Source organism: Carettochelys insculpta, chromosome 13 (assembly GCF_033958435.1).
Source record: "Carettochelys insculpta isolate YL-2023 chromosome 13, ASM3395843v1, whole genome shotgun sequence".
Lineage (NCBI taxonomy): Eukaryota > Metazoa > Chordata > Testudines > Carettochelyidae > Carettochelys > Carettochelys insculpta.
This window is the reverse complement of record NC_134149.1, coordinates 10,583,401-10,606,710: the sequence shown is the minus strand read 5'-3', so window position 1 is coordinate 10,606,710 and position 23,310 is coordinate 10,583,401. Positions and strand designations below refer to the sequence as shown.

The 23,310-nt window shown below is 41.1% G+C and overlaps 1 protein-coding gene across 4 annotated transcripts in view; it reads right to left on the bottom strand.

Moving 5' to 3' along the window:
• AFF2 (ALF transcription elongation factor 2) overlaps positions 1-23,310 on the bottom strand; it is a 474,637-nt gene that overhangs the window by 77,781 nt on the left and 373,546 nt on the right. For all 4 annotated transcript variants that reach the window (XR_012647252.1, XR_012647253.1, XM_075007493.1 and 1 more), the window contains exon 9: positions 23,141-23,178. Coding sequence is in view for 2 of the 4 variants with exons in the window: in XM_075007493.1 (XP_074863594.1) it covers positions 23,141-23,178 (38 nt within the window). In the remaining 2 variants the exon portion in view is untranslated. The remainder of the gene's footprint in view (positions 1-23,140; positions 23,179-23,310) is intronic.

Here is a 23,310-nt window from a genome sequence, read left to right as displayed (position 1 = left end):
CTTCTGTATTCTGCTTTTGTCAGCCAGAGGCCTTGATATTTGCCTTTACATCATTCCCATTGAACAGGCAGCAATTACTGTGAATTATTCCAATTGCAGAGCCACTTCTGATTACATGGTAGAAGGAGATCATAGGAGTCTGCTTTGCTTTTTCTCCCTTCCAGTCTCAAGCAGGGGGCAATCACACTTAAAAATACGAAATCATTACAACCATGATAGTCCAGATTATTTCTGACACTTTGCTGTCTGTGTAGTGGGAGGGGCCTAATGAGACTCCTCCCATATTCTGTAAACCTTTATAAAAGCCCAGGAAAATTGCAGTCCCTGCATTTGGGGATTCACTACCACTTGTCTGGTGCTGCGAGATGCCTCAAAGGAGATGGGGGAGGTTGCACTGTGTGTCTAGCCCTTACCCAATGTCTATCTAAAGGGAGTCCAATTCTGAATGGTTCTTACATAGGACACAAACTATAGCCAGTCAGGAATTCTCCTTCTGAATGATTTCGCAACAGAAAATGCAGTTTCAGCAAAATTAGTTATTTTCTCCAGGAAAATACCAAATTTTGCTGAAAATTTTTGAATTTGGAAAATTCAAATGAAATATTTTCATTGAGCTGTGTTTGGTTTTAATTGGAATACATCATTTCATTGCGCTGACTTGAAATGTTTAGCTTTGAACCTGTTCAAAACCCCATTAAGATGTATTTCCCTAGTGCACTAACTTATAGGAGGTATCATCCATACGCCTACAGATAGGTCACTACTGGATCAGCATTGCATTGTGGAAGATGTAGTCCTCTAAACAGCCATACTCATTAGAGAGAATGGAGGCTTGAACCACAACTCTTATCAGTCAATGAACTAAGATAATGCAGTTTAATGTTCATCTGATTTGATGGAAGCCTCTCGAGTCAATTCATGCAACCACAATAAAATGTTCTGATTGCAGGAATGTCAATAGGTTTCATTATCATTACAAATGTTGAAACCCATGGGCACATGTCCCATCATATATTATTTCCACACAGGACTCTCCTTGAAATAGTTACGAGTTGGAGCATCAAATGACTGCTCACTGAGGGCCCACATCAATTCCTACTGACTTGATTGGGAGTGAGATTTGATTCTAAACTATGCTCTAAAATGTCATTTCCATAACTGATGAGAAAGCAGCATAGAATGTTCACAACCCCAAGAGGCATAAACCGCATTACTTTTTCTCTTGAAACTATTCACAACATTACCCTCAGATCCCTGAAAATGACTTTGGCATCCATAAAATGCCTGAACTTTGCTTTGGTGCTATACACTAATAACAGCCTCTTGTCATGTCATGAAACCTTAATCCCCATTACTCATTCATTACATTGTTTCCTTAAAGCAAATGTTGTTAATAAAACAAGGGTTGGGGGGAAGACCCCTTGCTCAAATACCGTATAATAGTTACATCCTGGAATTCAGTGGAATCTTCTGAATTTACACTAGTGCAACTTGGAAAAGAGTCTGGCCCGGCACAGAAAATGGAATTCTCTGACAAGTTTAGCTGCTTAGGCCAGACTATCTTTTACTTACAATCTATTATGAAAGCAGGATTAGCAAAACCTTAATCCTGGAGAATTAGTTTGCTTCTTTCCCCGAAGCAGCAAACTATCTGTCTTCTTCCCTCTCTCTGCCTTACACCTCCTGGCTTATTTGGTCAGCCCCAGCGTCTCATCTGTCAGACTATCTGTGGTATTTCTAATATGCCACAGGGTTATATTCATGCCTGGCATAATTCAACGGGAGATATGACAGCAGAGAATCTGGCCCATGGGCTAGATCCTCAAGTTGGCAGTGACAGACACTGCTCTAATGAAGTCAACAGAGCTATTCTGATTTATAAAAGCCCAGGCTATAGCCCTAATTGTCTGTCTGCTCTCTAGCCATTCTTGGCTGGCGTCCCCTTGCTTATATTTTTTAGATCTTTTCTAATTGGTCAGGAATGTTTTATTTTTAAAAGTATTAATAATTACTGATCTGTGCAAAGTACTGTACCCCCTCATTCTGATTTGTCTCAATAGCCTACCTTTTTCACTGGTGCACTCACATTAGTGTGGGATGTGGTTTGGCTGGCCTCTGCTGGAGTGTCAAAACGGCATTAGCTATTGACCAGTTGAGACACAGGATTCCCTAATGCCTTTTATAATTAAGGATTTTTTCAGCCCATAAGAAGAGATACTCTATGGAATGGGAAATATGCTATTTTGCCTCCACCTCATTAACACTCACTCGGGGAAAAGAGATAATTTGCCTTTGTCTTTCTGAGCCACGTTAAGCAATTTATTTCAATGGCATCAGTCATACAAGAAGATAAAAATGGTGCAAATCATGCAAATTAAGAGAAGCAGGCGTAGTGTGATTTGTGTTTATATAATGAAGAAGGTTACTAATTAATTGGTGAAATACTATTTGTAATTGTCTCTTTCTGATAAATGGATTATAATGGTTGCTCAAATTTTGAGTCTTTCCTCCTGGTTTCACGCTCATAAATACATGTATACCCAAAAAATTGTAGCAACACAGAAAGCAGGTGCTGGCAGATAATTCAGGGCAGCTGTGTGCTGGTGGACTAGTTCAAAATACTAAAACAGAATTTGAATACCACTGTCTACACACGATCACTGCTCAGACATGAGCTGCTTACCGGCACCATGGGAGAAAGACTGCAGAATTAAGCCTCTCTTCTTCAGTGAAGGCCTTGGGGGGATGCCAGAGGCAGGGAAAGAGATTCTGTTGTGTATGCTGCCAGGGAGATTCTGGGCTATGACACTGCCCAGAGGGTTCCCTGTAGAGAGTGCCATAAATAAGATCAGCTTCTGGGGCTAATCTAAATTGTGCCAGGGCACCATCTGGCCCCCAACTGACCTAAAATCCGGGAAGCCCGAAAATGAGACAAAATGACCAGCCTCACTCCTACCCTGTAGAGTCTGTACTGCCCCTTCCAGAGATTAGCCACACAGTTGTAATCTGCATCTATAAGCTTGCATTTTGCAGTACCACCTGTACAAAAAGATGCATCCTGCAACAATGCTTCCCAGAGGAATCACGATGTATTCACCCTCCACCTCAAACATCTGTAATATGCAATGGCAATGTCTCTATAGTGTCAGACGCACATCAGGGTCACAAAAGGGTAAATGCCATCAGGACTCTGTCACTACATTATGACCTAAAAAGAATTGTCCAATATTAATCCTTCTAATGGTATGAATGGGGGCAGTATGACTTTTCATTTGTCCACAGTAATCTGATTGAGCGTAACAGAGCTAGAATTTCATTTCCTATACCTTTATTAAAGCAGTGCTGCCCTTTAAAGAGAAATCTTTGCAGAAGAGAAACCGGAAACTACTTTTATTGTCTAGATTTACAAAAAAAATAAAGGTAGTCTGGCTCCATATTAGCTTGTAATCAACCATGAATTACAAAGATTCTTTTTAAAGGATTTGCAAATGCAGTCTAATTAGGTTTCCAATGGTTGGAGAATCATTTACATTTGGCCCAAGACTTTGTAACTGGTCAGGAAAAAATGTTACTTTCACTGAAAAATAAAGATTACATATTAATTTTCAGAGGTTATATGAGAGATTCCTTGGGCAGAAAATTATGTATGACAAAATGAATGGGGTTATTTATGACATTTTTCATTTTGTGAAATACTAGTTCAGTAGGAATTCTCTGCTTCTACTATCAAGAGCTCTCTGCATTGAGAAAGAAGGACTTTTAAAAATGGGTGGCTGAGGATTATCATTTGAAACACAATGACATGGTAAATGCACAGAGAAATCCTGACTAATTCTTCTGCTATTTCTTTCATCAGACACAACTGGGAAGCATTAAACCTTCATTCACAAAAAATATTCTGAGAAATATAGCTAAACAATCCTTGAATGAATCCTAGATTGTCACTGATGAATGCTATTGTATGACATCTCCTTGTTCAGTAGTAAATGAATGCATGAAGCACTAATTGCTTTGAAGTTAATAAAGACTTTATTGGCTTTCAATAATTGGTGTTTGTTTAGCTGCTATGATTATAGTTATCACTTTCTAGTTGAGCAATGGAAGATGGCAGTAGTTTCCACCTTTTACAAGTTTTAAATCCCAGCAGAACTGACAGAAAAAAACCCATAACCACAAATTGGTTTGCAATTTTCTTCTTTCTTCCCAGCAAGCCCTGTATGGGTATATTATGAACCTTGCTTCAAACAAAGTGCTTCTGACTTTTATGATCCTTCTGTGATCTAAATGGCTATCTCATAAGATATTCCACTGCAGCTTCTTTTTCAATTGCTTTTCCTGTGAAATGGCATTCTAGAGATTTCTGGGGACCATTTCACACTCTTACGGTATTGATTTGCTAAACCTGATGATTGGCTTATATTTAAGACAAGTCTAGTCTATGAACAAAGTGTAAAGCTTATGAAGAACAGATCCAATACTTTCAATAAGCCCATCTTTTGGGGGAAGTCTGCCTCTCTCTGATGTCAGTTATTGTCTAATATTACACATTTGAGTACAGAATGCTCTGTGTACTGCATTGCTAATTGCTCTCAAATGCTCACATGAAATCAAGTTACAGCAACAAAAAAGTGAAAATGCTGCAATTAGGCCACTCAGTTGCTGCTCTTCCAACAAAAGCTCAGATGAAGTACAAGTAGATAGTGAAGCGCTAAAGTTAATGAGGCACCACCATATTTGGGCTTCACAGTCACTGTTTGCATACTCAGACATCAATAGCAGGTAGCCTTCAGGGATGGCATGAGCATTGAAGGTCAGAACTGGACATCCTAACATAGCTGTCCAGGACTGAAACACAAGCCCATTAGGGCCAAAGTTTCCAAAGAGGAGGATGAAGGCTGGTGCACAAAAGTCCTCCCCTCTTCGAGTTCCTGCATGTTAATCAGCAATCACCACTGTAAGCGCAATGAGGTTTAGATGTTGAAATATCCATCTGCATAAACAATAGCAGGAGTTCTGTCTTCAGTAAAAATGTATGGGCCACGGCATCCCCCTCTTTGGGCTGAGTGATGGAGGAAGAGCAACTTGGGGTATGTCTACACAGCAGGCTTATTCCAAAACAAGCTATTCCAGATTAGCTATTCTGAAATAGTTTATTTCAAAATAACACAGCTACAGACAAAATGAATTTAGAAAAATAGCACTTGGCTATTTTGAAATACAGTGTCTACACACAATAGAGCTCATTTCGAAATAGAGCCATTGGATGAACTATGGCTGTGGTCACTCTAGTCCCCTCCTTTTGGAAGGGGCATGTTAACAAGGGATTTTGGAAAATGCTAATGAGGCATTGACATGAATATGCAGTGCCTCATTAGCATAATGGCGCCTGCGCACTATTCGAAAGTGCCGCTTTCAGAATGCTGCCGCCCGTGTAGATGGGGACCTTTTGAAATGACCCCGGCTCTGAAAGCCCCTCCTTCCTAAAACCAAATAGGAAGAAGGGGCTTTCAGTCAGGGGTGTCCTTTCGAAAGGCCCCGTCTATACGGGTGGCATGTGATCCAAAAGCGGTACTTTTGAATAATGTGCGGCCACCATTTTGCTAATGAAGTGCTGCATATTTATGTCAGCACCTCATTTGCATCTTCCAAACTGCTTCATTAACGTGCCACCCCAAAAGGAGGGGGCATGCATAGACACAGCCCAAGGTTTACCTAGTTCAAAATAAGCCAACTGCTAGTTCAAAAGTATTTCAAAATAGAGGTTGTGTTGTGTAGACGCTAGTATAGTTATTTCAAAATAACAGCAGTTGTTTCAAAATAACTTTTCTGTGCAGCCCTACCCTCTGTTTCCAGAGCCCAGAGCAGATATTTGGGGCTGGTGGTGGAGTCTTGGATTTGTCACTAAAGGCGAGGGTCATCATACAAGTTATATTTATTTCCTATGCAGCTATGCCATCAAATTCCCCATAAATCTTCTACATGGTAAAAACAGTGCTAAATAGTTTTGCTATAATAAGAGTAATAGGCCAGCTCATGAAGTCCTCATTTAGATTGGTTCATCTTTATTCTGGAAATTTTTCACTGATGTCAACGGATGTAAATAGATGAGTGAGCAAAAGAAGAAAAAATAGTAAAAAGATTAAAATGTTTTTTAAAATAATTATTCTACATATAGGGTAGAGCAAGTGGTCTCTCCAAATGATCCTGCGAGATCATCTCAAGAACAATCTGCTTTGAGGTGAAGGGGGTGTTAGGAAAAGGAATACTGAAAATGTAAGCAGAATGCATGATTATATTAGGCAACATGCAACTAAAAGCTGGAGCAGCTATTAAAAGGTCATGTCGATTTACAATGATTAACTGGGAAGAATAATAAAATCAAGACTGTTGACTTCTGCCAAGAAATGTACATACATAAATGGGCTATATGACATGAGCAATCGTATTTTATCCGCTTATATTACTGTACACATTGTTTTATTTTTTACACGTGTGGATGGGTTTTGGAAAATGTGCATGAATGATGATATAATCACTTATGACTGTTGAGTGAAGTCTGGATGAATTGCTTGCTGATATTAAACAAATGCAGAAATTCCTCTAGCAATGTCTGATATATGTGAAGATCATGCATGTTAAAGCTGACCAGGGTCAGTTTTAACTTATACAACAAAACTGTTGTTGCATGCCTGTTTTTTCTGGTCTAAGGAAAAATGTCTGTCTTGTTTGGTTTTGGCCATTTCCCTTTTTTGCATGATCTCTGCCCAATGTTCCCTGTGAACTGAGAGTGTGGGCCACCTCCCAGGAGAGATTCAGGTTCCGCTCATCTGACTGGCAAAGCTCCCAAAGCCACCCACACCTGGCAGCATCTCTTTGTACTCGTGGTGCACATCTACACATGCCTTGGTGCACACAACAAAATTTATTCCACCCACTCATGGAAAATTTAGAGGGAATGCTGTCACTCCCAGTTTTCTCAGATCTGCATTGCTCAGCCAAATGTCAGGTACACGTGGAGAAAATGTGCAGATTCTACTCTTCCGAGTTTTCATGACAAAATGAGAACATCAAAAATAAAAGAACTGGGGGTGCTGCAATAACATTCACTTCCCCAATGAAGTTTTAGATGATTTCCATTAGGGGACAAATTGCCATTAACCATCTACTGGGCTGCAGTAGAAATTCTGAGTTGAGTTCTCAAAAACCATGTAGCGATTTTCTACACGGCCTGTTTCTAGTTCGTCTTATAAGGCACAGGAAAATGTTCTCCATACAGCTAGATAGGCAGCAGAAGAGAATACCCCAGCTGTATCTACCCTAGCAAGTTTTTTCAAAAGATCCTGTGGAGCGTCTACACACAAAAAGTACTGTTTCAAAAGTAAATTGAAAGAATGCAGAGCTCCTTTTGAAATCTTCTGGAAGGGCTTCTATTGAAAGATCTCTGTACTGTAGACATAACCTCCCTGAGTAGCACCCTTCCCCGTTGCCAAAAATGGAGATGTACTTCAGGCTGGGCTTTCAGATTCGAGGGAGCTATGGTGAGTTACGTCAACTGAGGATCTGGCCCTATATTTTTCTACTAGAAAGTTACATAAGCAGACATGCCTCCTGCAGTCCATCAAAGGGGTCCTGAGGACCGTGTGTTGGGAGAAAAGGCCATAAACCACACAGATTACAATCTCTAAGGATAGGAACTTCAAGCTGACTAACAATCTACAGTCACTGTTCAACAATGCAAATGATTAACGATACAGGAGGGTCTTTCTTCTTTTCTCCATTGTTTGGATATATTGGCTCAGCCCTGCCTTTTATACTGTAGGGAGTCACTCTCTTATTATGCTTCTTGGAACAAACGCAGTTAGAGGTGGCATACAAAGTTTGCACTTGACATTAAAAACTTGACACAAATGCAGTGAGAAGGGATAGGACAATTGAAAATATGCATGATTATTTTCCTATGGGTATTCCAGATAAACACTAGGAATACAAGGAGCAACAAGAAAAGACTGGAAAATCTTAAAATGCTGCAAGACCATCTGTGTTTACAAGCATCTGCCAAGTTCTCAACTGTAGTTTCTTCCCCTCTAATTCTACATATTCATGATAGATTAATGGGCACCATTTCTCCTGAATAAATAACTGAAGAAGGCTGCCTCTCCACCCCATCATTTTCCTGATTTCTACTAGACCACTGAGCACATTAATGCTGAACTCAAACAGTGGCTTGCTTGCAAAGATCACATTCAGTGAAGAGGAAATGCTTGGCTTTACCAATTTCCTTACAGACTAAAAGCTCTTTAAGTTTAAAATAATTCTGGAGTGCATACAACTCTGTTTTAAAAGCTGAAGGGTTTTTTTCACCTTCCCTGACTTAAACATCATCTAGATATTTGACACACACTACTTATATTTCACTGTGTCTGTTTGTCTTGCTCCTTCCTTTGAGAGGCAGTTTATACATCTATATTTAGAGTTTTTCACTTGCTGATTTATACCAGCCAGTATAAAATTAAAGGGTTTGGAAGAATTTCCAAATCCAAATTTAAACACAGTTTGATGCAAAATTCCCTCCTGCATACAGCAAAAGTGCACCAGTCCACAGTATGCTAATCTGTATGTTATCATCTGTACATGCATCTGCATATATGTGTATAAGGCAAAGGTTTAATCATAAAATCAAGCTCTACTGAGGCCCCATGAAACAGATATTTCACCAGAGTTTAGTGCACATACTACAACATAATTACAAAACAATAAACAGACAAATGTTAACCTGTATAATTAAAGCACCCTCTGTGCAGCACACACCTTGATGTTTCCATTGTTTATGTTCATTGTATGTTAATTATGAATGTAACACAAATAGTAAACAACAACATGAAAGATAAAAAAGCAGTCACGTAGCACGTTAAAGACTAACAAAATAGTTTATTAGGTGAGCTTTCATGGGACAGACCCACTTCTTCAGACCATAGCCAGACCGTCTGAAGAAGTGGGCCTGTCCCACGAAAGTTCACCTAATAAATTGTTACTCTTTAAAGTGCTACTTGACTGCTTTTTTGTTTTGATACTACATAGACTAACACGGCTCCTTCTCTGTTACTATTCAACATTCAAGATATTTATTGAAAAAAGGCTGTACCTTGTCCTTCTTGTTTGTATGCTGCATGTGCTCTGCATTGCCTCAGGTTTGCTTGAGAGGTGTAAGCTGACAAAGCCCATTGGTACACTCACTGGCTATGGGTACACTGACCTGAACTGCTCGCAGCAGCATGCAAATGGGTGATCTCGAAAATGCAAATGGATTCTCATCTGTATGTTCACTCACCGACATACGCTGCCGCTGACACATAAAAAGCTGTGTAAACATGGTTCTACCAGCAAAATGCTCCCATAATTTTTTCCAGGCATAAGAGGCTGCCAACAAAGTGGGGGTACAGCCCAATCCTTTACTTGTGCAGGTCACTTTTGAAAGACTGGGCTGAGATTTTGAAAGGATCCTGGCACTTTAAGCACTCACATTTGTACATGATTTGGGCACTTGAAACGCTTTTGTGATACCCAGCCTGGGCTTTTTTAAACCATTGTTTTAAACACGTGGGACGCAGCTCTCCTCTAACACACTTCATTTCTGTGCTAGTATAATTCCATTACTCATAATAAAATGCTTCTTTAGCAGAACTAGGCCGAGTTGATCCTAAGCTTGTGAGTCCATCAAACAGAGAACCTGATTCTGGAAACCACTTCAACACATGCTTAGCTTGGAGTCAACGAGACTTAAGCACATGCCTAAAAATGCTCTTACTGAGTAGAGATACCCACACAAAGGATGTTTACAGGTTTTCCAAATCTGTCTGGGTCTCAACTGCCAGGCATCGAACTATCTAAAATGATGAGGTTAAGGAAATGATATATTCAGTCTTCGGAAGATGTTGACTGCACCTGCTTACTCATGCAAACAACGTCAATGCCACCAGTTGGAACGATTCACATATTCATCCTCCAGGGCAAAAGACATATATCAAGAGCGATGGGAAAATAAAGCCAAATCCAACAACACAGAAGACAGTTAAAAAATTAAATACATGGGGGGGGGGGAAACCCTAGGGAAGTCCCCAACTAGAGTTCATCCAAGATTTTATGTGAAAAAAAAAACTTGACTCATTTGAGCCAAAGCTGTTTATAGTTGCTGCAATGAAAATTCTAATTTTGTGCTCTAATGAACACAAAACAATCCATAGTCAACCTTGGCAAAACTTATAATGACTATGTAATTGAAGTGACTTTGTCACATTAAAAATATTTCACAAAATTGTAGGATACAGCCAAGAAATAAAACCATTGGATGGACAGCCTGGGCTATCTGACCCCGAAAGCAGTATTACCCTTCCCTGTTTAGTTAAGTGGGATACTTATAAAGCTGTGACACATTTGTATGCAATCACTCTTCTTCCAGGATATTGAGGCTAATTGCAGAATTACATACAGCATCTAGTCATAACGGCTGCAACATATGACTTCCCTTTAAAGCAACATTTGCAATACCTTTCATCTGCCACATATTATGACGTGTGCACACAGGGGAAAGTATTTGTTTACATACAGGGCACTTACATGAATGTAAATGCATGCCGTTTATCAGAATGTCTTTTTGCAGGGCCTGCTTGCCTTGAAAATGTCAGGGCTAAGGTGTGCAGAAGGTCTCAACTGGCAAGTTATAGCAAAGAGATAGCCGTGTTAGTTTGTGTCTTCAAGAACAACAAGACCACCTCACTCATGCACCAGATGAAGCGGGTCTTTGCCCGTGAAAGCTTATGCTCCAAAATATCTGTTAGTCAACAAGGTGCCACAGGACTTCTTGTTCTCAACTGGCAACTTAGTGAATATCTGGCATAAAACCTCAAAGTACAGGTAAGCCGTGTCTACACGTGCACGCTACTTCGAAGTAGCGGCACTAACTTCGAAATAGCGCCCGTCACGGCTACACGCGCCAGGCGCTCTTTCGAAGTTAACTTTGACATTAGGCGGCGAGACGTCGAAGTCGCTAACCCCATGAGGGGATAGGAATAGCGCCCTACTTCGACGTTCAATGTCGAAGTAGGGCACGTGTAGTCGTTGCGCGTCCCGCAACTTCGAAATAGCAGGGTCCGCCATGGCAGCCATCAGCTGAGGGGTTGAGAGATGCTCTCTCTCCAGCCCCTGCGGGGCTCTATGGTCGCCGTGGTCAGCAGCCCTTAGCCCAGGGCTTCTGGCTGCTGCTGCGGCAGCTGGGGATCCATGCTGCAGGCACAGGGTCTGCAACCAGTTGTCGGCTCTGTGTATCTTGTGTTGTTTAGTGCAACTGTGTCTGGGAGGGGCCCTTTAAGGGAGCGGCTTGCTGTTGAGTCCGCCCTGTGACCCTGTCTGCAGCTGTGCCTGGCACCCTTATTTCAATGTGTGCTACTTTGGCGTGTAGACGTTCCCTCGCAGCGCCTATTTCGATGTGGTGCCGCGCAACGTCGAAGTTGAACATCGACGTTGCCAGCCCTGGAGGACGTGTAGACGTTATTCATCGAAATAGCCTATTTTGATGTTGCTACATTGAAATAAGCTATTTCGATGTTGGCTTCATGTGTAGATGTAGCCGTAGACTGCACTGAGTATCAGCTATAAGGGTAGGGGTTCTTTCAGCAAATGTGAAAAACAGAAATGCCACCTGATATCTATGCTAAGAAGAGTCCAACAGGATGATGTGGCTTGTCTAGGCAATAAGACAACGTGAACAACGCTAAGTGCACTTTGTCCATTAGCTCAAACAGCAATTTGTGTGGTGTGGTCATTAACATATTTGGGTTCGATTTCCTGTCTTGATGATTTATCGCCACGCTCATTGGGGCTCCTCTTCCAATCCTAGTGCTCTCCCATCAGATCCCTCCCTTTCCTGCTGCATCCTGTGCAATGTCATCCCTGATAACGTCTGGCGATTTTCTTGCTCTCTGCGATTTCCAGGGCAGGTACCTGAACGGAGCTCTTCTCACTTGCTCCCTCTGCATCTTCCCTCACATCCTGAGTAAACCCAGGCACAGTGTCCGTTACCCACTCTCAAGTGTCCTTCTCCTCCCAGTTTACCTCTGGCATTACATAAAAGGGACTTGAATATCTCCCACCTCCCCTCCAGGACACCAACCTGATGGTGTAGCTGGCCCAGTCGAGTTTTCAAAATCTGCTCTAGTAAGTGGCCTTCACTCTAGGAATCTGTGGAAGGGCAGGGGGCAGGTTTCTATGCTGATCAGCTGTGCTCCTAGCAGCTGAGTGGCCACCAAATCCTCCCATAGATTCAGGATGCTGCTTTTCTCTTACCCGTGGGTCCCAGCCATAGGCTCAGGAACTAGAAGAGTGGGGGATGCTGCAGCACCCCATGGCTCCTGGCCTAGCACCTAAGATCCCAGTTGTCTCCCCACATGTGGGGGGGACTCTGCTGTCAGCCCTGTGCCCGGTGACCCAGCAGCTGGGCATTCTGCTGCTGGTTCTGCCATGAGGTATTGGCTGCTGCCCCATGTGCCTGGGACTCTGCTGCTGACCCTGTGAACTGGGGTGGGGCTCTGCTTCAGACCCACACGCTGGGAGGGGCTCTGCTGCCAGTCCTGTGCCTTGGGTCCCCACTGCTGGCCCTGCATGCCACAGCTTTCCTCCAGGCCTCAGCTTGGGGAAGGTGGCAGAAAACAGGAGTATGGCAAGGGGGGTGTCAACACCTCCACTCTTAAAAATGTTCTCATGCCACTGGTCCCAGCCATTCCCTCTGCAGGTCTCTCTTAGCGGGATGGGGGTTAAATAGGAACGGGCTGACTGCTGAGAGAGAGAGAGAGACAGGCAGGCAGCCAATAGGGATTGTACCAGGAGGCTGCATGAGACACGAATGAGTCATAGAGCAGGGAAAGCAGCTATTTGGGGGAAGAGAATGGGCACAAGCCATCACAGCAGCTGTGAGAGGGAACAACAGAGGAAGACAAAGCAGCTGAGACAAGGTATCAGTCAAGTTACATGGTGTAAAATGGGAGTAAGGAGTAATGAACAAAGCCTGTGGGCTTTCTCTTTATCTCACCACATTTCTGCTTTGCTACTGGCACACAATAATATTTAATATGCTGTGATACTGAGACCCAAGGGGTAAATTAAAACCTCAAGTCACGTTCTCTTGTGATGTCACTCTACTGACCAAGAATTTGGATCTAAATTTCAACCTGGAGTTTCAGTTTCAACTGTGAATGCACAAATATTTTATAGTTAGCACATAACACAGCAACGATTTCAGCAAGTAGCAGCGTATGTCCTGTAAAGAATGCTAATAGCTTCTCCGAACAATCTTTCTCTGAGTCATTGGCAGTGATTTGCCTTGGGCTCTGGGACATATGCTTCCTTACAATAAAAACTTCTCCATTTTTGCTAGGGTAAGAATTTTTCCAGGAATCAGTATTTCAGAGGAGTTTCACAGTGCTCCTTCGCATGAAAGACAAATCTGATTCGACAAGAAGTTCCATTGTGAAGAAACTGTTACATATGACGACACTGGTTATAGAAAATTGAAATGAAGTGAGAGGACACTCAACCCAAGTTGCAGGAGATTCTGCTCCCTTGGAATGACACAAAGAACTCAATATATGTAGTCATCAAAGTGACACCCATTGGGAACTGAACTACAGTTGCACCGCAGAAGGTTGCTACTTGATTGCTAGACCCACAAGTGCTAAGCCATATGCCACTTATTTCTGTGTCTATACAGCTTACTATGATTGATACCGGGGACAGGCTCCACTTCTCACAGTAAAATAACAACAATCACAGCAACAGGAATTAGCAGACAGAGTGGGTGAATTATCCTTTGCAGGCCTAAATTTTACCCATCTTGGTTCTGATGGCTTAAATTAATTTTATTTTTATAAATTCATATCCAACTTTGATGCATATGCAGAAATTTAGCATGAAAGTTGCAGTGGAAAGTTCCTGCTCATGCTTCTGTCAGTGTGTTGCCAGGGGAGCTTGATTGTAAGGACTTGGCAATGGCCTTGAGAGCATAAGAATTCTCACTGATCTCTTTATGGAGTTTTTTCCCCCCTCCTTTTGCTGAGACACAATCCCCTTGATTTTCTTCCACACTCACCTGTCTGTCTGAATCAGCCTTTTTCCAACTTTCCTTGAGTCCCTACACAGTCAAAGACATCCCAAGGTCAGCAAAGGGCCCCAATCATGGGCTCTCCATGTGTCCCTTCTCCCAGCTGGAGGCTAAATGTGCTCTGTTTACAATATGTTCAGTTTTCATTTGACAGGGCCTGGAAGCCAGTGTACATATTCTGAACTTAGGTCCCTTAGTTAGTACACAACGCTGTCAAGACAGAGCCCAGTTCTCTAATTAAAAAGCCAGCAAGCTGGCAGGGGCTGAAGGATGAGCCAATACTTGAATAAACATTCCATCTGTAATGCAAGATATACATGACTCAATGAGACCTTGACAGGCAACAGAAAATAAAAATCAACACAGACATCAAAAGAATCCCCACTTCCAATATGCTAATCCCTCCTTTCAACTCTGATCTTTGTTAGCATATAGTATTATGTAAAAGTGTTTTACACAAACCACGCTTACAGTAACATTTACAGCCTCCCTGCCTCCATTAATAAAACTACACAATGTTCTTACAAGGAGAGAAACAATTCGACTACGGAACTTGTATGCAACAAGTCCTGCAAACAATTCAAAGTAAATTTCTCTAATAAGTCTATTTTTCTATCCTGCCAGAAGGGTTGCTAATGAATTTGCTGCTTGAATGCACAGACAGATTGGGAACTTTAACAGTGCTGGCGTGGGTAACATGTCACTGGCACCAAAAACCTATTTGTACCCATACAAAGTTTCCTCTAGAGTATGTCTCTCATCCAGAGGTGATTTTCCAATAAAATCAGCCTCGATTATTGCAAGCGCAGGAGCAATCCCTGAGGGAGTATATGAGGCAATGCAATACTAGGAAATGTTGTACTAGGCAAAATTAACCTTGTAGCGGTGTTATTTCCTGAAATGTTATCTAGTTTTTGCCTTTCTTTTGTATTCATCGATCCGAAATGATTGGGAATTTTTGTTCCCCTCCCTCTCTCACTGAGAATCAAAAGGTGTTTTTTTTTCTTTATAGTCAGAAATAGGTGCATGTAATGGACTGTTTTTTTCTTTTAATTCACTTAAATGACTGACAAAGTACCAGGCTTTGTTGCTGCATGACAGCTCCTGGCTCTTGAATGTATACAACACAAGAGCAGTGAAAGCCATTTTCAGTCTGAACCACTTCAGCGGATTTCAGAGAGGGGAAAACAGCCGTATGCACACAAACCGGCAAAAGTCATGAGCCTCAATTCTCCATGCTTTTGCACTGGTGTAAATAAGGAGTTATTCCTCAGAAATCAATGGAATTGCATTAAGTAAGCAACAGGACTGGACAGTTTCAAAGTCCTGCACCTGGTGTTCCTTTTCTATTTCTCTTCAGTGTTTGGACCTTCATCTGAAAATATACAAATCATAATACATACAATTGCATATGCCCATGTGAGTACAATGGCGCTGCAGGTTTAACCTCTCTAGTCTGGCACCCTTGTGACCGGACAGGTGCCGAAACAAAAATTTTGTTTAACCATGGGAGGTCAGTATTGTCTAGTGGCATTACCAATACTTATATTGCTTACTGGTCTCTTAGAAGACATTTAGGAGTAAAGAAGAGCTAAATAACAGAACACTGAGAGCCAGGACTGGTGGCTGTAAACAAAATGTATGGGGAAACTTGACCAAACCCATGGTAAGTGGACATCCAGCTAACTAAAATCATGCAGGACCACGGACATTGACAGAGCAGAGAATGCTGGACACGTTCAGCCTGTATTTCCAAGACCAACAATCAGAAGGATTTAGCCCCAGTTCCTTAACTTGCCATGTTTTGAAGGGAGAAAAAATTGTCTAGCAGAGAACAGAAGAAAGGAGTGTGAACTATAACAACCAGATCTTATCCAGTGTTAATCAGCATTGCTCAAGTGAAGCCATTGGAGCTTTACAATTTACGCAAGCTGAGAATCTGTCCCTCTCTTCAAATATATTGGCCATTATTGTTTTGTTTTAGTATCTTCAATGAATACCAACACAAAGCATTAGTTTAAAAAAGATTCACAGGTAGTTACAAAGCACCTGTTATTTACTGCAACACTCAAAATGCACAGTTATTTAAAAATAGTCTTGATCAGAGGCCCAAATCCTCAGAATTAACGTCAGCTGTGAATCTATGTACCCATCATTCCCTGTGAAATCTGTTTCTTTTCCTTTCTCTCCCCGTTATCCATCAATAACGCCCCACTGGGAAAGTTCACATACGAGACTGATTTCTCATTTGTTATCAAATTTCTGGGCCAAACCCCTCTTGTCTGGTACAGTAAAGTAGTCACAATGTGATCAATGAAACTATTTCTGGGAGTAAGGACATTAGAACTTGGGCCACTGACTCTGGCCGATTAACTTCACCAGCTAGGGAGCGGCAGAGCTTTTTGCAACTAACGGGACCAACAGGTGTGATTAGAAAGAGAGGAGATGAACAAACTGTCTGAGTCTGCTCATCTCATTGTCTTGGAAGCAGGATCTGTACTCCACACTGGATGTGCACTAATTTAACCACACTATAAATGATACAATCAAGGTGGAATCATTTCATTATAAAAAGGTACTACAATTATTTGAAAAATGTGTGCTCTCTCTAGGTATCTGTTGTGAAGTAGCTAAATATCTTGATAAAGCACAAACTACTTCATATTTTCAGTTCCTAGCCAATGGGATTCATTCATACAGTTTTAAGTCCAAGCAAACTTGTAGTCAACGAAATTATAACTTATTACCACAGGCAACAGACCTTTAATACCTTCTGTGGAGGGAACTGGACGATTTACTGTTTTGGGCCCTGCTGGCAGTTACCATGCATCATTTCCCCAGAAATAAAAATAGCCCTGCTGTGGTTAGCCTCTGGACTGATAAAAATACATCTAACAAGATGTGGCAGAGGAACAAATTCTGGAAATAAAGGCAAAAGATTAAATAGAATTATTATTTTATGCGTAAAGTACTACATCTTTCAGCAGCCATGATGACTTTTGGACTACAGCACAACGGTATCTCAAGAAGGAAAAGAAAAAAGATCTAAGGGAAGCATCAAACTCAAATAAAACCACCTGGGGATAGCTGACTTGTAGGAGATTTGCAAGAGTCAAAATTTACATAAAAATCAGTATTTAAGGTTTAGCGCGATATAATCAAAAAGGATTTAATATGTGTGTTTCTTTGCAAACCATTTAAAAGTGATGTTTTATAATCCATTCCCAACACTAACCTTTAACGGGCAAGAGTAGCATAAGCCTTTGCGCTATTTTTGCAGTTCACACTTTGCTGGTGAAAACCATTGCCCCTGCTACTCAAAGCACAGGAAACCAACAGCAGAATGCACATATATTCGTTTTCATGACGCACTGAGTTAGGACCCAGTCCTGCAATGATCTTTGTGAGGGCACAGGGATTCATCCATGTATTAGTACAGGCTGACCCTCTCTAGTTTGGTGTTCTCTGGTCCGGCAACATCCGTGATCCTGCATGATTTTAGTTAGCTGGATGTCCATTTATTGTAGGTGTGGTCAAATTTCCTGTGGTCCCATTAAGTTTGTTTGCAGCCACCAGTCCTGGCTTTCAGTGTTACATGCTTTCATTTAGCTCTAATTTACACCAAATGTCTCCTAAGAGCCCAGTAAGCAGTTGGAAATGTTGGTAATGCTGCTTGACAATATTGACCTCCTGTGGTCCAGCAAATTCTCTAGTTCAGCACTGGCCAGGTGCCGAGCATGCAGGGGAGTAGAGAGAGATTTCCGCTACTATGGTGTATTAGAATCTTAAGTCACCGACTAGACCCCCAGATCAGAAGAAAGGATACAGGGCTAGAAGGACCTTGGTTTGACCCAGTACGGCCATTCTCATGTTCTTACAGAGCTAAGGACTGTACAAACACTTTGAGCAGCTTGCAGTGTCAGAGCCTTTTACACTTACATCAGGTATATTTAAACTGATTTTCATTTTCTTTGATATTACACTACAGTTTATTAAACTGATTAACACGTTAATGCAGCTGGAATATATAAGATTAACGCCATGATCCTGCAGCCTGGTCCCAGTGACAGGAATCTTCACAGATGCAGGTGTCTAAGTTGACTGAATTAGAGAGTCAGGGCCTAAGGATCTCTTCCTTTAATTGCTAGTGAGTGTATTTTGTCTGGATTTTTACTGGGGATTTGAGCACTTTTGCATGATAGACCCAAGGTATTAAAACATAAATATGAATGGGTTTCTGTGAGTAATGAATGTGGACAGACACTTCAGGGATTGTGGCATTGTGGATGGATTTCTAGCACTGATTTAATTGGTGCTAACTCATTTTGTGGGTAGCCAGGAGTAGAGTCTAACATCAGGGAAGCTTTTGGAACTGAAGAGATTAAATAGGTGGTGCCAGGCAAATTGCTCAGCACTTTCAAGTCATGGGAGAGCTCAGATTTTTTTCTTTTTTTTTTCCCTTTTCAAAAAGGACTGATTGTAACAGTCTCAGTGATGATTTTAAGGCACATGTTCCATTAGATACAGTGTAACTATAGAACATGACCAATTTCCCAGTCTATTGCCAGTAAACAGGAGACCATTTTATTTTGAACAGTCTTTTCCTTCTTTTTCTTAAATAAAAAATAATAACTTTGTGCAATAATCCCTCAGTGTTTACATGGGGCCACTGTTGCTGTTGCCCCCTGAGTCATTGCTATTTGTCTGACTTGACTGGATTAAAAAATAAACCATAGGACACAGAAGGAAATCAAAGCCAAATGCAGCATACCTGGGGCAAGTTTCCTTGTCAAATGCTCTCACCACTAGCCAGAAATTAAGATAATACATGGATTTCCACTGCAAGCATTTTTTTTTTCATTTCTGAAACGTAATCTGCCTCTTAAATATTCCACTCAGAAGCCAGGGGTAATAGTGGGTTTTAGCCAGGCAACTCCTTTACCTGCCTAGATTTTCCCAGAAATTTATTCACCAAGATCCAAATTCTGGGGTCAGGTTGTAGTCAATCCATGGGTAGCAGGGACACTGCACATGCAAAACTAACTCTCTGATGTAAAAGAGGGTACGTACACAGGGTCGTCTTCTTCGTACTGTTCCCTGCTTCCTAATACTGTGGGGACAGAGCAGGTGAAGACAGGGTTGCCCTACAAGAACAATGAACATCCTAATGAACATCCTTGCTTCTCTAGCCCCTCAGAGATTAGACCTGGGTCTGTATTATCTGGCCTATGGAGTCTTCTGCATATAGGAGATCTGGTTTGGATTTTGACTAGAGAGTCACTGGCATTGTAGCCAATCTACACAGAAAAGAGACAGAGGCCTCTACATGCATAGCCCTGGCATGGCTGGGATCTCAGGGGATTGTATCAGTTTGGCTGCTGCAGAGTCTCCCTCATTTCTGTTGGACAATGGAATTTCCCTTATGCTTGGTGACTAGATCTGAGGCAAAATGAACATGATTCTTCCAGGATCTGGCATTTCCTCACTAAGGCATATACAGACCCTCAGTTTTTGCATTATCCCAGCCACAAGCTCTCAGTGGAATCCTCATCTCAGTCATTAGGCAGGAAGGGCTGGGTGTCAGAAAAAAACAATGCAATTTAATTCTCTACGATCCTCCGCACTAGCACAGCACATGAGCCAGAAGTTTAGTAGCTTCAGCTATGTCCTGAATTAGATTCCTTCTGGTACAACATCCTCTTTATAATTGGAAGTCTACTACTTGGAAGTCTACTTAGTCAAGACATTTAAACTCTAAGGGCTTCATTTTTCCCTTAATACTTAAATATCTCACAGGGATGGGATGCGGTTTAATTAACGGATGTTTGTAAAGTACTTTGAGATTCTTAAAAGAAAGGTGATATAGAGCAGAAACGTGATCCAGTGGGCGGGGCATGAGTATGGGACTTGAGAGATAGGAGTTTAAATCTTTTTTTTGCCATAAATGCCCTCTTTAAGCCAGAACACGTGGGATGACCCTAGCTCCCAACTGGACAACTATCCTACTTTACTTTGCAGGGGCGTTACGAAAATAGCCAGGTTAAAAATGGTGAGGTGCTAGCATATTACAGGAATGGGAGCCTTCTGGGTACCTGACCCAGACAGCTGTGTTATTTATAGTGTTTTGTTTTTTTCGTTAATTATAGCTGTATTATTGCCACTGAACAATCAATTCTGTACGCATTATGTCTATTTTTTGTATAGCTCAGTATGCTTATTCCTAGCAACTTTGCACTGGATGATACTACAAATACATAAAGAGATCCCCTTAGTCTGCTGTGTTTTCACAGATCTCCTTGCTGTGTGCCGTACGGCTGACAGAAAGCTTTTGTAGCTGTCCAAAAGAGAGCACATCTTCTAAAGGCATGAATCGGAACGCCACCTGCATATACTTAGCTACTAAAGGAGCTCACTCCAGTATGTCTAAATACCCCTCTAGACAAGCACAAACAAGAGACTTGATGTGCCTATAAAACTTCAGAAGGTTCGTTGCTCCTCTTCTCAAAAAGAGCAAGACAATGAAAGAGATTTTACAGCATAAATGGCAGCCATCTTCAATGAGCCAAACCCTGTAATACACGATTTTGAACTGTATCAATTGTGAATATGTTATTTAGTAAAAATCTGGAACATTAACACATCTAAATGATGAACCAGGCAGATCATTTCCTTACAAATCTTAGTCACGGAACCCTTACAAACATGCAAAATATTACAGGTACATGGCTTTATTTGCAGACATTGACTTAAACTGTAATCCTTAAAGCTGAGAGAATTCGAAGTCTGGATTTGAAAGACAGCAATTATGTCAGCAAAATATAAAAGCAAGGATTTCTTTTTAATTTTTATGTGGTTGACCACTGAGAATATTTATAAACATATATATTGTAACAGATGTCAACTGCAGTTAGATTTAACTCAACTTATTAGTGCATGGCTTTTAGCCAAAAGCATTTCACATTTGCAGACGTGTACTATCACATATGTCTTAATAACAGAAATGTGTTTTTAAAAATGTATGCGATAAGTCACATATGGTACAAGGAATCTGACACTGGAAGCTACTAACTTTATTTTGTGAAGCTGAAGAACATAAAAATTCAAGTGAAATTCACTTTGACATTTGAAAGAGCTACATCACGGATGGCATTAAAAACGAGGCATGAGTCTGCGGTGCTGAATATGGTCTCTATGCTTATACAAATACAATCTACTTCTATTACAGTTATCTTAAAGATACCATTTTACTCTTGCCCTCAGAGGCAATGTTCCAGGGTAAAACCATCCAGGTATATTAAGTGCGTACATTTCACTGAAAAATATTAGGCATATATTTTAGCTCTTCTTTATGAAGAATGTAATTAATATGTATAATGGACTCCCTAGGGTACTAACTGAAGCTGCAATCATTAACACATTCAAAGTCAAGTTAAAACAAGCAGTTGGGGAAAACATGACAGGGTGAAATATACATGTGGAGGTGAAGAAAGCGAGGCTGGCCATATGGCCTTCTTCCATCCCAAAATGTCACTACATATTTCAGGTCCCAGTGATTTAACTTGAAATGCAGAAACAAACATTTTAGACGACATAACTGTTCATCGCTATCACGTGCAAATTGCTTGAGGGTGGGGGTCTGCCATAAACAGGTGCAACAAACTCCTGACTGTCCTAAAGTGGTCCCAGCTTACACTAACAAAGAGTTTTAAACATTAATGAATGAAAAGTATTAGTTTGGAGCTACCTTTTCTCCCCCAGAAGCTGATGAGCTGAAGTGCAGCTAATTCACTTCACACCACCACCATCAGTTTGGATTGGATTTGAACTAGTTACCTAGAAATGAATGGCCCCTGTCTCTTTATAAGTTTCTTAAGCTTTGATAGCCCCCTTGGTTTCAGTTTTGAATTCTCCTCAGATTAAATGAAACATAAAGACTCTGATTTACAACTGCTTTGCACCTTGCTGGGTTGTTGTGACAAGCATTTTACACTTATTTCACCCTGGTGTAAATGACTATCTGAGGCAATAGAGAGCAAGGCCTGTCGTCTTTTTGTTGTGCCTGCCAAAACACAGCCATTGTGAGCCCTCCCACTGTTTCTCTCTAGGAGAAAAACCTCTGCAAGGAAAATCACTTCTAAAGGCCATCACGATCCAGCAAAGTACAATGAAAATGGTGGCTATAATAGGAAGATGTAGCTCCTGGGGACTTAGTTAAATGGCAGATTGATCATTCACCAAAGCTGGGAGTATGTGTTTTATTGGTACTTAATAGAACATTAAAACAAGAGTATATGGTGTTTAAGCAGAAAAAGTAGCTGCTGATTGCTATTACCCTTAACTGAAAACATCTCTCCTGAAAGTAACAGGACATCTATATAGCAACTTCCTTAATTCAATGTTATACTGCAGAGAGTGGCTTCTAGAGCCCTAAGATTTAAGAACTTCTCATAAAATGCCCTGGAAATTGGTGCTTGGTAGCTTGCTCATCCTTCCTCAGCACAAAGAACAGAAACATACGTGTGTATGTGTGTAGGTGGCTGTTCTTATTCAACAGGATGGCAAAGCTCTTATACATTGGTGCAAAATATTCCCAAGTGTCTAGAAATCATTTGGCGCACACACAATTATTTCCCCTTCTGTCAGATCTTCCAAAGGATTGCAATTAAAAAACATAATCTTTTCAGCACGTGCAACCTCCCCAGGCTAGGAATACTGGGTCCTGAACATGATTATGATATTTTTTGGCAGCTTTTCATAGACAGCACATATTAATTTATGTAAACTGGACACAACTCAGGACATGCATTCACGAGGGACACATGAAAAATCAAAATCTGTCCTTGATGAGCAGGGGATGTTTTTACGGCTCTGATTATGGATTAACTAGCGTTCCAATGTCTATTTTATGGCCCTATTGTGGGCTTTTTGTTGTGGTTGTTTGCATGAAGTTCATTAAAGTTGAATTTTCCAATGGATATAAAAATAACTTACTTTACAGGAATGTTTCTAGGTTTTGTCTTTTCGGCAGCCTATAAATAGAAGGGGGGAGGAGAAAAGACACAGTTAAGAGACATCATTAAGCACAGTCTTTCCCGGAACAAAAATAACATTAAAACAGAATGATGTTCAGAAATGGAATAAGCAAACCAAAGCAGACTATC